The 16,667-nt window shown below is 40.6% G+C and overlaps 1 protein-coding gene and 1 pseudogene across 4 annotated transcripts in view; one reads left to right on the top strand and one right to left on the bottom strand.

Moving 5' to 3' along the window:
* Positions 1-16,667, top strand: part of RNF130 (ring finger protein 130) — a 185,122-nt gene that overhangs the window by 51,934 nt on the left and 116,521 nt on the right. For all 4 annotated transcript variants that reach the window (XM_027548471.1, XM_027548470.1, XM_027548473.1 and 1 more), the window contains one exon: positions 14,195-14,445. In XM_027548471.1, the coding sequence (XP_027404272.1) occupies positions 14,195-14,445 (251 nt within the window). The remainder of the gene's footprint in view (positions 1-14,194; positions 14,446-16,667) is intronic.
* Positions 3,516-4,773, bottom strand: LOC113896230 (annotated as a pseudogene).

Genomic DNA, 16,667 nt, shown 5'->3' with positions numbered 1-16,667 from the left:
TGATAAGTCACAGTGGGAAAGAATGTGAAAAAGAATATATATATGTCTAATTGAGTCACTTTGCAGTACAGCAGCCATGAACACTGTAAATCAACTATACTTAAATAAGATTTTTTAAAAATGAAACTCATAAGCAAACATAAATATAGGTATCTTAACTTGAAAATGGCACAAAACTAGGTGGGTCTTGGAACATATAACAAAGAAAAGAAAGTATTCATTAGGTCAGCCCACAAATGGTGTAAAAAAAATAGAAACTAGGTTTTGTGGAGAAAGTAACAGTTCAAGTTGAGGACAGCTGGGAACAATAATCAATGTAAGTTCAGCATATGCTAAAATGTAGCATGGTTGCTAAAAAATATATTGAAAGCTTGACCTGTATCCCTGTAAGCATACTATTCAGATGAAGGGAGACATTAGTGTCCTGCTGCTCTTGGTATTGAAGTATTATATTCATTCTTAATTGAAAAAGACATTTAAAAATGTCAAAAAAAGAACAGGATGGAAAAAGTTTTACTGAACACAATTTGGAATTTTAGCATCAAGTTAATAATGATAGTGTTTTAGACCATTAAGTGAAATAATAACTGAATTCATACTGATCTAAAAAGTAAAATAAAGTGAAAGTTTGATGAGGAATGGAATGCTTACCTAGTCTCAAAATACCTCCCTACAGAATACTTAACGATTACTAGGAGAAAGAGTCACTGGAAATGCCTGGAGGACATCACTTTTATGAATGATCAAAGTGAACTTCACTAGTAATGGGTTATATCCAAACTGTGCCACCTGGGCGTATTCACCAGAAAGAGCACAGCATCACTTCTGTGATGTTCCTACCAGAGGTGCGTGACCTGAGTCTTGCCACAAGGAACCACCGGACGCATCCAGAATGAGGGACATTCTACAGAATAAAGACATCAAGGGCGTGAGCGTCAGGCAAAGCCTGAGACTGTTAAATGTAATGCGTGGTTGTGGCGTGGACCACTGTAAAGGACCTTATTGGAGAATTGAGTGAATTGAATGGACTCTCAGATTAGAGAGCAGTAATGTATCAGTGTTAATTTCCTGATTTGGGTGACTGTACTATTTATTTATAAGTGTTTTTTGTTTGTTTGTTTATAAAATACACACTGAATGTTTAGGGATGATGTGGCATCATGCCAGTAGCTTACTCTTGAATGGTTTGGGGGAGAAGAAGTTTTTATATTTCCAACTTGTAAACGTTAGATTCTTTTAAAAATCTTTTTTAAAAATGAATAATTTGGGACTTTGGGAATAATTAGTTTGGAGAAAAGACTGAGGTGGAGTTCCAGGAAAGATGTCTTTGACTTCTTCCAAGGGAAGAGGAGTTTTCATCAATTCTTGCAGGTGTTTCTTATATTTGATGGCATCTTATGGTTTCACAGGATTTTTTCTTCATGATACATACAGTAATGATGCACTTTACAGTTTATGGTATTTTACACCATCGATAAGTGAAATACAGTTTATTTGTTCACTGATGCTTCTCCAGAGAAGAGAACCAAGAGCCATGAATGGGCATTCAGGAATCAAGAATTTGGTTATTAAAAGGACCTTTCTGTACTAAAAACTGGGCTTCCCTGGTGGCTCAGTGGTAAAGAATGCACCTGCCAGTGCAGGAGGCACAGGTCCCACCCCTGGTCCGGGAGGATTCCAGTTGTGTGGGGCAACAGAGCCTGTATGCACCACCAGTGTTGAGCTTGTGCTCTAGAGCCCGAGAACCACACCTGCTGAAGCCGCGCACGCAAGAGCCCATGCTCTGCAACAAGAGCAGCCTCTGCAGTGAGAATCTGCACCGCAACTGGAGGGTGACCCCTGCTCTCCCTCACTAGAGAAAAGCCCATGCGGCAATGAAGACCCAGCCCAGCCAAAAGTAAATAGAATTTTTTTTAAAGTAATTTATATGGGGTTCCTGTATTATGTTGAAGATGATCTCTAAGAACTCTTCTAACTAAAAGATTGGATGATATTCTTGGTGTCTGGTGCTGTCCTCCTAATTACCCTCCTACTTCTCTGCCTCTCTATATCAAGGGCAAAAGTGGCTTTTTTTCCCATCTGGTCTTTGCTCCTATTTTTTCTTTATTATGATGTAGAAAATGAGAACAGAAATTACCTGATGAGTACGTATAGGCAGGGGATAGCATGAGAAGAAAAGAAATGACATTGGAGTACTGGGCATCGAGCCCCGGCCCTACTTGTTTGCGGAACTTCCTGCTCAAGGAATAAAAGAACAAGGGTTCTGTAGACCCTTGTTCTTTTTGAGGACAAATTATAGCCGAGAATCATCAGGAATTATCCAGCAACTCTGAAATCGCTTGGTGACTCACACATGGAGCTCTCCTGTATGTCAGCTTTTGGGCAGGTGGTTTAGGTTCAGACTTCAGCACAATTTCAGGTTCATCAGTGTTGTGAACCTTGTGGGCATCAGCCGGATATCACTGGTAATGGCATTTTCTTGAAGCAGTACAGCTGCTTTCACACCAGCACACTTCCACGGTAACAGCTTTACCTTTCATTCTCTTGTTCCACACCGTGCGTCCCTCTTGTATCAGTCATTCATCTCCCTGCCTGTCGCTTCTCAGAGGCCCTGACCCCTGACTTACTCACCCATACATATGTAGCCCTGCCATCATCCTGGCCAACTTCAATATCCATGTGGGGAGTGAACGACCAAACCTAAAATTCTTCTCTGAGATCCTTTGACCGTTCCACCTCATTAGGAACCTGGGCCTCATTATCTCCTGGAATTTTTATGTCTTTTGAGTCTCAGTTCCAGCATCCTGTTCTCTGACTGTTGCTTCTTCTCTTTCCCTCCTTCTGTCATTGGGTTTGTTGAAGCTTTCAGTTCTGTGGGCTCTGTTCTCTCAGATTTATCCTCCTCCACACTTCACCCTTGCATACTACTTATATCATGAGCCACTGTTTCAGTCACTTTGGACAAACGATTTCATTTGGTCAATAAGAAGTGTCTACCATCACATGAGCCTACGCATTGGAAAAGACCCTGCTGCTGGGAAAGATGGACGGCAAAAGGAAATGGGGCAGCAGATAATGAGATGGTTAAATAACATCACTGACTCAGTGGACATGATTTGAGCAAACTTTGGGAGATAGTGAAGGACAGGGAAGCCTGGCATGCTGCAGTCCGTGAGGGTGCAAAGAGCTGGACATGACTTAGCGACTGAACAACAACCATTACACAATGCTCAGTTACATTTAGGTCCACTTGTCTCCTGAAATGCCCTGAATGTCATGGAGTTTGAACTTTATTTAGTTGACAGTAGGGATACATGATACCCCACTCCAGTACTCTTGCCTGGAAAATCCCATGGACGGAGGATCCTGGTAGGCTGCAGTCCATGGGGTCGCTAAGAGTCTGACAAGACTGAGCGACTTCACTTTCACTTTTCACTTTCACGCATTGGAGAAGGAAATGGCAACCCACTCTAGTGTTCTTGTCTGAAGATTCCCAGGGACGGGGGAGCCTGGTGGGCTGCCATCTACGGGGTCGCACAGAGTCAGACATGACTAAAGCAACTTAGCAGCAGCAGCAGGGATACATGAAAGGTTTTGAATAGAGGAATGAAATACAAGTATATGTTTTAGAAAAAAACAGTGACAAATCTCAGCAGGAAATCTATAATATAATCTGTCACCCACAGGGGTATTCATTTTGTGAAAGAATGTAGCATATTTTTTCTCCTTTGAATTCTTTTTTTTTTTTTTCATTTCCTGTCTTACACTTTGATCCCATAAGCCTTTGTTAGAGACCACTCTCTGTGCAGCTCCAAATCGGAGGGCTCCCAAGTCCCTTAAGAGTGTCTCCCCCTGTCCTAGAGAACAGCTTCTTTGGGACACTCAAGGAGTACGTACAGAGGCCTTTCAAAACTGACTTTAAATGCTCATCAGGGCACTGTGTAAAGAGACGAGGGTGGAAGCGTGTTACATGTGAGTGGGGACTGTGGTGCCCTGATAGAGAAGGGACCCACCCATCGGGGCAGCTAGGGTTCCCCACACCCAACCTGGGATAAGAGAACAGAGTAGAGGCCCTCTCTGAAGGGTCCCAGGGCCACCTGGGAGCCAGCCTTCCCTTCGAGGTAGATAACTGGGGAGAGAACAGAAGAGGCGCTCCCGTGGTGGTGGTGGTAAGTGGTCACTTCCTCCAAGATATTGCTGATAGCTGGGGTAACCTGCAGCCAGGGTACACTCAGGGGGAAGGTGGCTGAGCTCCAGGAATGGGGATGCATTGCAGAACTGCTGGGCCCTGTAGTGAGTTTGGAGGATGCCAGCACCCTCGATGAGGGCCAACGAGATGCACCCCAATCATTGCTGAGTCAGACGTGGCCAGTGGCCACTGTGGGCAGCCAGCACAGTGCTGGTCAGTGCTCCAGGGGTGATGGAGCTCTAGGGGTCTTTGTTGCCCACAGCAGCAACAGACCACAGTTGATGGTGGAAAATGTGTCCCCCTACATCACGAAGATGTCTCCAGTCTGAGGGGCTCAGATCCTCACAGCGTTGACACTGCCTGTCAATTGATGCCGAATTCTAACAGAGCCATTACAGAAGCCCTTAATAGCCTGGAAGACTCCATGCTGATAATACCCATAGTGAAGGTTCCACTACAGTCATCCACATAATTCACCAAGGGCAAGGCTCACCAATGTACTCCTCCATGGCAGCCTCACTTGAATTCTTTTTTTTTAATAAATATATTTTATTGAAGTATAATTGAGTTACAGTGTTTCAGGTGCACAGCAAGGTGATTCAGTTATACAAATATATGTAATATTTTTGAAATTATTTTCCATCATAGGTTATTACAAGACATTGACTATAGTTCCCTGTGCTGTACAGTAAACCTTTGTTGCTTGTTACATATCTATTTTTTAATTAGAAATCTAACATTCTATTCATACTAAGTCAAACAAGTGGAATCAAAATGTCACAATTTTTTTAGTTAGGCAAAAACTCATAAGTTTTTTAAATATATATATTACACATATTTATATATATGTATACAAAAGCATTTCTACTATACTTGATAAAGGCTTGAGAAAGAACATCCCCAAAAAAAGAAGAGATGGAGAAATTGGAGAACATAAACTAAATGAAATGGGAGCACTGAATATGAAATAGAAAAAGTGAAACAAACTAGTAAAAGAGCATCATATAGTTCAGTTGTTTTTCAACATGACTGCTCATTAGAAACACATCTGGAGCTTTGGAGAAAAAAATCAATACTTGAGCATTTGTATTTTCCAGAAAATTTCAGGATAGTTCTGAGATGCATCTGGATTTCAAAAAGTTTTTCTATTAGATCCTAGTTTTGGTGCTATAGATTTATGTTATTTTTCTGTTGACCAAGAGACCTCTGGGACAACATTAAACACACCAACATTCACATTATAGGGGTCCCAGAAGGACAAGACCGAGAGAAAGGACCTGAGAAAATATTTGAAGAAATAATAGCTGAAAACTTCCCAAACGTGGGCAAGGTAATAGTTAACCAAGTCCAAGAAGCGCAGAGAGTCCCAGGCAGGATAAACCTGAGGAGGAACACAGAGAGACACATAGTAATCAAACTGACAAAATTTAAAGACAGATAAAATATTAAAGGAAAAATGACAAATAACATACAAGGGAAGTCCCATCAGGTTGTCACCTACAGAAGGGATAGAAACTCTTCAAGCCAGAAGGGAATGAATGGCATGATATAGTTAAGTGTTGACCAATCATGATACAGTAGTAGTAAGTGAGTAATAGTTACATAATCCCAATAGTAAAAGATGTTTATCAGTTTTCACAATTGATAACCTGAAAAAACAAAAGATAATTACAATTGCAAGTCATAATGGGAACATGATTAACTTAACAGTATAAAATAGTTACATATACAATTTGTATATGACATCATATACAAATGATGATGTCAAGCATAGTGATGTCATAAGTGAAAGTGCATACATGCACATGTCTTCATCCACCCAGTCTGTGTCTTTTGATTAGTTTGATTATTTAATCCATTTACATTTAAGGTCATTTTTGATATGTATAATCCTGTTACCATTTTCTTAATTGTTTTGGGTTTATTTTCTGTAGGTCCTTTCCTTGTGTTTCCTGCCTAGAGAAGTTTGTTTAGTATTTGTTGTAAAGCTGGTTTGGTGGTGCTGAATTTTCTTAACTTTTGCTTGTCTGGAAAGCTTTTGATTTCTCCATCAAATCTGAAGGAGAGTCTTGCTGAGTGGTTTTCTTGATGTGTGCAAAAATCCGAATCTCTCTGCTCATGAGATTCATGGAGACACAAGCACACAGGGCTCAGCCAGGATGTGCAATGTGATTGATGGTGCGATGTGACTGATGGGCCAGCACGGAAAACCCCTGACGTACACCTGCCTGTTCCCTCTGCAACGGCCATTCTAGCTAGACCTTTTGTTGTTCAGTCGCTAAGTTGTGTCCACTCTTTGTGATCCCATGGACTGCAGCACGCCAGGCTTCCCTACCCTTCATTATCTACCTGAGTTTGCTCAAACTCATGTCCATTGAGTCAGGTAAGGTGGTCTGGTATTCCTATCTCTTTAAGAAAATTCCTCAGTTTGTTGTGACCCACACAGTCAAAGGCTTTAGCATAGTCAGTGAAGCAGAAGTAGATGTTTTTTAGGAATTCCCTTGCTTTTTCTATGATCCAGTGTATGTTGACAATTTGATCTCTGGTCCCTCTGCCTTTTCTAAATCCAGTTTGTACATCTGGAAGTGCACAGTTCACATACCACTGAAACCTAGCTTGAAGGATCTTGAGCGTAATCTTCCTGGCATGTGACATGAGTGCAATCATATGGTAATTTGAACATCCTTTGGGATTGGAATGAAAACTGATTTTTTCCATTCCTGTGGTCACTGCTGAGTTTTCCAAATTGCTGGCATATTGAGTGCGGCACTTTTAACAGCATCATCTTTTAAGATTTGATATAGCTCAACTGGAATTCCATCACTTCATTAGCTTTGTTCATAGTGATGCTTCCTAAGGCCCACTTGACTTCGCACCCCAGGATGTCTGGCTCTAGGTGAGTGATCACACCATCATGGTTATCTGGGTCATTAAGAGTTTTTTTGCATAGGTCTTATGTGTATTCTCAGAGAAGGCAATGGCACCCCACTCCAGTACTCTTGCCTGGAAAATCCCATGGACGGAGGAGCCTGGTAGGCTGCAGTTCATGGGGTTGCTAAGAGTCAGACATAACTGAGTGACTTCACTTTCACTTTTCACTTTCATGCATTAGAGAAGGAAATGGCAACCCACTCCAGTATTCTTGCCTGGAGAATCCCAGGGACAGAGGAGCCTGGTAGGCTGCCATCTATGGGATCGCACAGAGTTGGACACGACTGAAGCGACTTAGCAGCAGCAGCAGCCTGTGTATTCTTGCCACCTCTTCTTAACATCTTCTGCTTCTGTTAGGTCCATACCGTTTCTGTCCTTTACTGTGCCCATCTTTTTATGAAATGTTCCCTTGGTATCTCCAATTTTCTTAAAAAGATGTCTAGTCTTTCCCATTCTGTTGTTTTCCTCTATTTCTTTGCATTGGTCACTTAAGAAAGTTTTCTTAATTTTACTTGCTATTCTCCTGAACTCTGCATTCAGATGGATATATCTTTCCCATTCTTCTTGGCTTCTCTTCTTTTCTCAACTATTTGTAAGGCCTCCTCAGAAAACCGGTTTGCCTTCTTGCATTTCTTTTTCTTGGGGATAGTTTTGGTCATCACATCCTGTGCAATGTTATGAACCTCTGTCCATTGTTCTTCAGACATTCTTAACAGATCTAGTCCCTTGAATCTGTTCGTCACTACATAATCATAAGGGATTTGATTTCGGTCATATCTGAATGGCCTAGTGATTTTCCCTACTTTCTTCAATTTGAGCCTGAATTTCACAATAAGGAGCTGATGATGTGAGCCACAATCAGCTCTCGGTCTTGTTTTTACTGACCATATAGAGCTTCTCCATCTTCTGCTGCAAATAATATAATCAGTCTATTTTCAGTACTGACCATCTGGTGATGTCCATGTGTAAAGTCCTCTCTTGTGTTGTTGGAAGAGAGACCTTTAAAGAAATCTTAATCTCTTTCACTTAAAATATCCAGTGTTCTGCTTTACATATAAAGAGGTCATTGAATTCTTTAGGAATAACTGATGTCACTACCAGAAGTTACTAAAGTGTCTTTGCAGACACTTAATATGGGAATGCAACATTCCTCTGAACTCTTTATATGGGAGATTATTTAAGAGCTTTAAAATTCCTTAGAACATTGGCAACTGATTTGAACTTAGCAAACAAGTTCATCTGTTAAGGCAGAAAACCTGTTAAATGGGATTTTGCACAAGGATGCTGTTTTTTTGTTGTTGTTGTTTTTTTTTTAATAAAACAAACAGGTACGCTTACAGAACAAATGTGGAAAAACTTGCAGTGAAAGCACTTTCTGCACTTGGGGCCTAGTGCCTCAAACAGTTCATTTGCCCCTTTCCGTATCTGCCTTTCTATAGTATCAGCTGCCCAGCTGAATTGGTCTTGCCCTGAGATTCATTCCCAGGAGTGGGGTGACGGAGGCTGTTGAGAGAAGGCTGTTGAGTTTGGTGATTTCTGATACTTGCCAACTGCAGGCACTCCCTGAGCTGAAGTTCAGTCCTCTTGGAAGCCAGGAGGTTTGTGTTGGTCAGCAGATAGTTCTGAGTGTTTCCCATAGTTGTAGGAGAAGTTAAAGAGAAGCAACAGGAGTTCCAAAATTTTGTGGTAGGGACTTTTTGGTTTCCTCTACTTTCTGTGAGTAATAATAATACAAGTAGGATAAGCTGAGTAAACTGTAGATATACTTACTGAGCATCTGCCATGATGCCTGCAAGTAATACCATTTTTTTGCTGACCACATAGAGCTTCTCCATCTTCTGCTGCAAATAATATAATCAGAAAGAAGAGATAGAGGTTCAGAGAGGATAAGTATCATGCTGGAATTCGAGCCTAGACATGAGCCCAAAGGAGCTTAGCTTCATTTGTTGGCCCCCAAATATTGATTTTGTAGTCAGGATTATAGCAGCATTAACATATTTTTCCACATACCTTTGTTTCCCAAAGAAGTGCTAGGTGTTGGGGGAAAAGGGACTCTTTTACAGAAAAGATGCCAACCCAGAAGTTCTATTTATTTAGTAGGAAAAAAAGATAGGTAGAATCATATTGATTACAGAACCACTTTGCAAAAAGTAGAAGATATTAGAAAAGTCACCATTTTACAAATGCTGTTGTAGTAACTGATTCAGGTGGGCATTAGTGGGTACATTAAACGAAGACTTACTGGGGAACTGGATATTCTGAAAGCATCATCTTATAGACTGCCTATTAACTAAAAAGACACAAGTATTTGTTCACAGTAGAGAAAATCTGGCTGATACCAGATTGGCCAAGTGATAAAACTTGCCTTCATCAATAAAGGTAAAACCTGACACATGATGTAGCATGCTAGAAGGACATAGCATCACCTGTGTACCATTCCTACCAAAATATTTACTTTGGAGATATAATGGTGGAAAAACTATCAGACAAATCCAGATGGAGGGACATTTTAAAAATATGTTGCCTGGACTCATCAAAAAGGTCAGTGTTGTGAATGTCCCAAAGTGACCCTGAGGGGTCTGCTTTAAAGCAGAGGAGACTGACAAAGAGACAGCTAAGCACAGCGCCCACAAGACCAGATTAGGTCCTGAGTACTCAGCTAAGCTGAAAGGTCATTGGAAGCAGGCAGAAATAGTTGAATATAGACTGTATATTGCAGAGCAGTGTCATATCAGAGTTCAGTTTCTTGAATGTGATAAATGAATTACATCCATGTTCTTAGGAGATAATACTAAAGTATTTAAGAAGGAAATGTCATGGTGTTTGCAACTTACTGTCAATTGGTTCAGCAGAAACATACAGAAAAGGTGAAGTATTACCTCACTTCAGTTGACAGATCTTTAGTTGACAGATCTAAATAAAAAGTGTGTTTAAGTGTTCATATAGTATTGAAACTACTCTGTAGGCTTGAAAATTCTCAAAATGAAAGAATAGAGTTGTTTATCAAAGTAGCCACGCTCAAGCAGGGGAAACATTCACATTAAAAATGACAAGGGAGAAAGTGTTCAATAAAATAGATGAAAGCAGGGATCACAAGGCTTTTACTTAATTGATATCTCTGGTAAATTAATCCTGGCTACTGAGCATGTTGAAATGAATGGGATTCTGAGGCCATATTCATGATTTATAAGCATTGTTTGCCAAGGGCTTTAATGTGAGAGTGGTGATGAATGTTCCAAATATTTGTCATCTTCCGTTGAATGTCTGTATCATTGCAGTCAAATTAGGTACTTTGCTGTTGTTCAGTTGCTCAGTCATGTCTGACTCTTTGTGACCCCATGGGCTGCACCCTCCAGGCTTCCCTGTCCTTCATCTCCCGGAGCTTGCTCCAACTCACGTCCATTGAGTTAGTGATGCCATCCAAAGGTCTGGTTCTCTGTTGCCCCCTTTTCCTCCTGCCTTCAGTTTTTCCCATCATCAGAGTCTTTTCTGATGAGTTGGCTCTTTGCATCAGATGATCAAAGTGTTGGAGCTTCAGCTTCAGCATCAGTCCTTCCAATGAATATTCAGGACTGATTTCCTTTAGGATGGACTGGTTGGATCTCCTTGCAGTCCAACGGACTCTGAACAGTCTTCTCCAGCAGCACAATTCAAAAGCATCAATTCTTCGGCACTCAGCCTTCTTTATGGTCCAACTCTCACATCCATATATGACTACTGGAAAAACTATAGCTTTGACTAGATGGACCTTTGTTAGCAAAGTAATGTCTCTGCTTTTTAATATGCTGTCTAGGTTGGTCATAGCTTTTGTTCCAAGGAGCAAGCATCTTAATTTCATGGCTGGAGTCACCATCTGCAGTGATCCTGTAGCCCAAGAAAATAAAGTCTGTCGCTGTTTCTATTGGGTCCCCATCTATTTGCCATGAAGTGATGGAACTGGATGCCATGATCTTTGTTTTTTGAATGTTGAATTTTAAACCAGCTTTTTCACTCTCCTCTTTCACCTTCATCCTCTTCCCTTTTTGCCATCAGCGTGGTTTCATCTGCATATTTGAGGTTGTTGATGTTTCTCCTGGCAATCTTGATTCCGGCTTGTGCTTCATTCAGCTCTTATCAGTCATTACTTGATCTAACTGTAATTTTATCCTGAGCTTACATTTTTCCTGCACTGATACTCTCCCCCAAACAGAAACTGGCTTCACAAGTCTTTAAAAGACAGCTTCACAAGTCTTTAAAAGTCAAGTGTCTGAGGCAATCCTTAAATTAGGATCTTTGAGCCGAGATCTCATTTATGGGTGGGGCATGAGGAGGTCATGGACCTCTGCTAAAATTAGAAAGGAGTACACTACCATCAGATTCTCTAAGGGATTTATGAGCTAAAATGGTTGAGAGCCTAGTTCCTTTGCTAGTATTCTGATGATCTGCTATAATTATTTTTCACTTTGTTTGACCAGCATGTTTTAGTCTCCTTTCCTGTCACTCTTTCCAGGCCCCTGCATTATAGTAGTATTTGGCTCCTCTGTCTAGTCCCTTTAAAGATTCTCCATTGCCCTTTGAGAGCAGTTGTAGTTTTCACGTAATCAAGAGCAGGTGTAAAGGAAAAACCTCCCCTGTGTGTGTCTCCTTTACTACTCACGAAGAAAACTTCACTTCTGACGCTTCTTCCTGGTCACCAAATGTTTGTGGGGTTTTCCCTGTACCAAGTGATTTTCAGCAACTCTAGCTGGGTGTCCTGTAATTCAATTTGATTCTGACAGTATCTGCCTGGTGTTAGCATCAGCTCCCACAGGTGAAGAGCTCAGTCCCACAAGACACCCCAGCCCCCTGGTCACCACTTCAGAAGCCAGTTGGTAGTCTAGTGTTGTCACAAGTACTTCTGACCCACCAGTTGTATGTTGTGGTTCCCTCAACCCCTTCCTTCTGTCCAAAAGTTTGTTAGAATGGCTGATAGAACTCCGGGGGAAATGCAACATTTACTGGTTTATTATAAAGATAAAGGGTAAAAGATACACAGGGCAAAGAGTGTGAGCAGGGGCGCTCTGGCATGCTGTCCTCTACCTCTTCTGTGTGTTCACTGGCCTGGACACTCGTGGATCCCCATACCTTTGGGTTTTCATGCAGACTTCACATTTCTAGTCCCTCTTCCTTCCCAAAGGACTGAGAGATGGGGCTGAAAGGTCCAAGCTCCTCATCGCAGTTTGGTCTTTCTGGTGACCAGCCAACGATCCTGCTGCTATCCAGGAGCCCACCAAGATTCACCTCATTAGAACAAAAGACACTACCATCATCCAGGGGATTCCAAGGGATTTAGGGACTCTGTCAGGAACCAAGGTGAGAGACCTAATATTAGAACCAAAGATGCCCCTAGTGCTGTTACTTAGGAAATTGCAAGCGTTTAGGAGCTTTGTCCCAGGAACCAGAAACAGAGACCAATATATATCTTTTCTGTTATTTCACAGCAGAATGTTATTTCCATTTTCTTTGGGAAGTAGACATTAAGGAGCCTTGATGATAGTATATAACTCAATAAATATTGTTGAAAGGATGGTTGAAATAATTAAATATTTCTTTTTCCAAACAGCTTTCCATTGAAATTAGGTGGTGCTCACTTAGTGTTGTTTTAATGAATGAAATTACATGGATCAGTTCCCTTGGCTACCTGTGCAGCTTTCCCAGCTCCTTTTCCAGCTTGAGTCTTCAAGAGGGAGCCTCAGAATTGATTTCTAAAACTGTTTGTACCTGGTGTGATTATAAAGCAATGAGACTGATTGTCATGTGTCGTTTGTGGGATCCGTCTCAGTTACTTTATAGCCATACCTGGTATCTTATACCACAGAATATTGCGTGTTGAACAGCATTTTAAAATTACTTAAGGTTTCTAACTGGAAATTTTAAATGGTTTAGCATCATTTTAGATTTTTTTCTAACTTACTGATCAGAACTCTTATATCTGAAAGATAATTAGATGTTAACTTGTTGCTTTAATTTGCAGTTTCCTTTTTGTTTTAGGGATTTTAATCAGTATTCTGATAAACTGCTTATTGAATTTCTTTTCAGTTGTAAATAGTCTTTGTACATTGTACAAGGATAGTCCTTTCAATTGAATATTATAAATGAAACATATAAACTGGGATGAACAAAAAAGGAACCTTCCCCTAGTCCAATCTACACCTAGGACCTAAGATAGTTTCAGCTGTCACTGATTAAAGATACCCCCATTTGGCATTTTGCTGTTGACACTCTATTATCAAATTTCTGTCCTAAGTCAGTGAAATTATAAAACTGTATATCCTGAGCTTCTGCTTTCTGTTCCTTGTGCTAGTTCTACACACAATAGGTGCTCCATAAATGTTTATAAGAAAAGTTAATGCCAACAAGTACCAACTTGTGTGTTATAAATAACAGTGTTTTTCTCCTTTTCATAAGGAATTGGGGCTCTCTAAAGCACATTTAAGATGGAAAAGGTTTTACAGTGAAACCTGCCGTGATTTTTGTCACATTTCTATTGCCGTGTAATACGATTCCCAGGTGGCTCAATGGTCAATAATCCGCCTGCCAATGCAGGAGACGCGGGTTCGATCCCTGGGTCCGGAAGATTCCGTGGAGTAGGAAAGGCAGCCCACTCCAGTATTCTTGCTAGGGAAAGCCCATGGTCAGAGGAGCCTGGCACTTTTCCTGCTTGGCTACAGTCCACAGGGTCATAAAGAGTTGGACACGACTGAGCAACTGAGCATGATTGCTGTATAATACAATGATTTGCACTATCTCTTGTTACATTTGGCCGATTTAATGGTCTGTCTTTCAAATATAGTTGTAAGACAAATTAATACGGCTTTTACCACTACAGTCATTTTTACGCTTTAAGTGTGTTTGTTTAAATCTTAAGTAGTACACATCAAATTTCTTTTCCCACTTGGTACCAGCATACCCAATTAAAACTTCATTTCATTTGAACCTGCAAAACCTTGCCATTAGCAAAAACTGCAGTAGTTTTTCTAAGTAACATTTTTATATATTTGATATTCTGTAAATTTTAAATGTCACTTGAGTATATATATTTATTTTACATTACAGGCACTGGAGATATTATTGCTGTCATGATTACAGAATTGAGGGGTAAAGATATTTTGAGTTATCTGGAGAAAAACATCTCTGTACAAATGACAATAGCTGTTGGAACTCGAATGCCGCCAAAGAACTTCAGCCGTGGTTCTCTAGTCTTCGTGTCAATATCCTTTATTGTTTTGATGATTATTTCTTCAGCCTGGCTCATATTCTACTTCATTCAGAAGATCAGGTATACAAATGCCCGGGACAGGAACCAGGTGAGCTACCAGTACTCTATAGTGATTAATGCTTACTGGCCGTAATTCATAGACATCTGTTGTAATCATACACAATATGAACATTTTTTCATTAAAAAATGGTCAAAAACATATCTATACAAGTTTTTAAGGCTATTTGAAATACGTAAATGGAGAAATTATTAAGTTTATAGTGATCACTTGGAATATTCCAGGTGAGTGGTTAGCTTAATATCAGAGTGTGATATTCCTAATTCTAGTAATTTGAGAAAATATTGCAAAGTTGCATTTTTAAGCTGGTAACATTTGTTGTCAGTAGCAGGGGAGTTGGAAGGATGAAAGACAGAGACTTTTCACTATATATACTTTTGTTCCATGTGAATTGTTTTCCCATGTGAATTATCTGTCCTGTTTAATCTTAGCCACAAGGCGTTGATGAGGTCAAAAAGGACCAACAGAAGAGATGTATCTGTCTAGTCACCCTGGAAATTATATTGACAAGCACAGCCTAAGTACTGAGTATTAAGATGAATAAAGGCACAGGAAAAACAGTATACTGCCCTGTAGTAAAGGACTTGCAGATGGTTTTCTGTCAGTTTGTTACTTATTAATAGTTTGTTTGATGTGCTATATACAGAATATCTGCCCTGGAGCAGGTGTAGGATGTTAGGTCCCAGTCCTAGGTATTTCTAAGAAACTAAGAAGTAAATACTTTGGCCACCTGATGCGAAGAGCTAACTCATTTGAAAAGACCCTGATGCTGGGAAAGATTGAGGGCAGGAGGAGAAGGGGATGACAGAGGATGAGATGGCTGGATGGCATCACCGACTCAATGGACATGAGTTTGGGTAGGCTCTGGCAGTTGGTGATAGATGGGGAGGCCTGGTGTGCTGCAGCTCACGGGGTCGCAAAGAGTTGGACACGACTGAGAGACTGAACTGAACTGAAGAAGTAAATAGTGTGGAGCATGGTTTGAAGCCAGTTTTTTTTATTATTATTTTTGGCTGCATTGGGTCTTTGTTACTGCACATGGGCTTCCCTTTTGTTGCAGTGAGCTGGGGCTACTCTGTAGTTGCAGTCCATGGACTTCCCGTTAGAGTGGCTTCTCTTGTTGAAGAGCACAGGCTCTAGGTACATGGGCTACAGATACATGGGCTCATTAGTTGTGATGCATGGACACGGCATGTCCAGGAAGATTTCACATGGCGTGCCCATGCATCACAACTATTGAGCCCATGTGCCTATATGGTACATGTACACAATGGAATATTACTCGCGCATTAAAAATAATGCATTTGAATCAGTTCTAATGAGGTGGATAAAACTGGAGCCTATTATACAGAGTGAAGTAAGTCAGAAAGAAAAACACCAATACAGTATATTAACGCATATATATGGAATTTAGAAAGATGGTAACGATGACCCTGTATGCAAGACAGCAGATGTAAAGAGACACAGATGTAAAGAACAGACTTTTGGACTCTGTGGGAGAAGGCGAGGGCGGGATGATTTGAGAGAATAGCATTGAAACATGTATATTATCATATGTGAAACAGATCGCCAGTCCAGGTTCGATGCATGACAGGGTGCTCAGGGCTGGTATGCTGGGAGGACCCAGAGGGATGGGATGGGGAGGGAGGTGGGGGGGGGGCGGTTCAGGATGGGGAACACATGTACACCTGTGGCAGATTCATGTGAATGTATGGCAAAAACCACCACAATATTGTAAAGTAATTAGTTTCCAATTAAAATTTTAAAATTAAAAAAATTTTTTATATAACATAATTCTCTATTCAGACAGAGCACCTGTAAATCCCTGTAGGGGATGGTGCAAGGTGGGGGTGTGTAAAATTTTCATCCTTCCTCATTCTAGTGAAAAGAAACATAGACTTTGGTATGGAGTTCAAACCCTGACCTTACTGCCAATTTGCCACAGTCCCTCTTGCAGTTTATATAGCTTCTCAACTTGTTTCTGCATCTGAAAGTATGTATAAAACATCTGAAAAGTATAATTTATTGAACATTTGTGTGCCAGGCTCTGTGCAGCATCCTACATCTTTGAAACTTTTATCATGATAATTTTTATTATTTGTGATTTCAGGCCTACGGAAAGTTGTAAAAATAGTATAAAGTATTTTCTTGCCCAAATTGTCCAGCTGTGAACATTTTACCTTGTTTCCTTTTCTATGTGTATCAGTTCAGTTCAGTTCACTTGCTCAGTTGTGTCCAACTTTTTGCAACCC

The sequence above is a fragment of the Bos indicus x Bos taurus genome, chromosome 7 (genome assembly GCF_003369695.1).
Source record: "Bos indicus x Bos taurus breed Angus x Brahman F1 hybrid chromosome 7, Bos_hybrid_MaternalHap_v2.0, whole genome shotgun sequence".
NCBI lineage: Eukaryota > Metazoa > Chordata > Mammalia > Artiodactyla > Bovidae > Bos > Bos indicus x Bos taurus.
The sequence above is the reverse complement of the archived record's forward strand: the minus strand, read 5'-3'. Positions and strand labels throughout refer to the sequence as shown.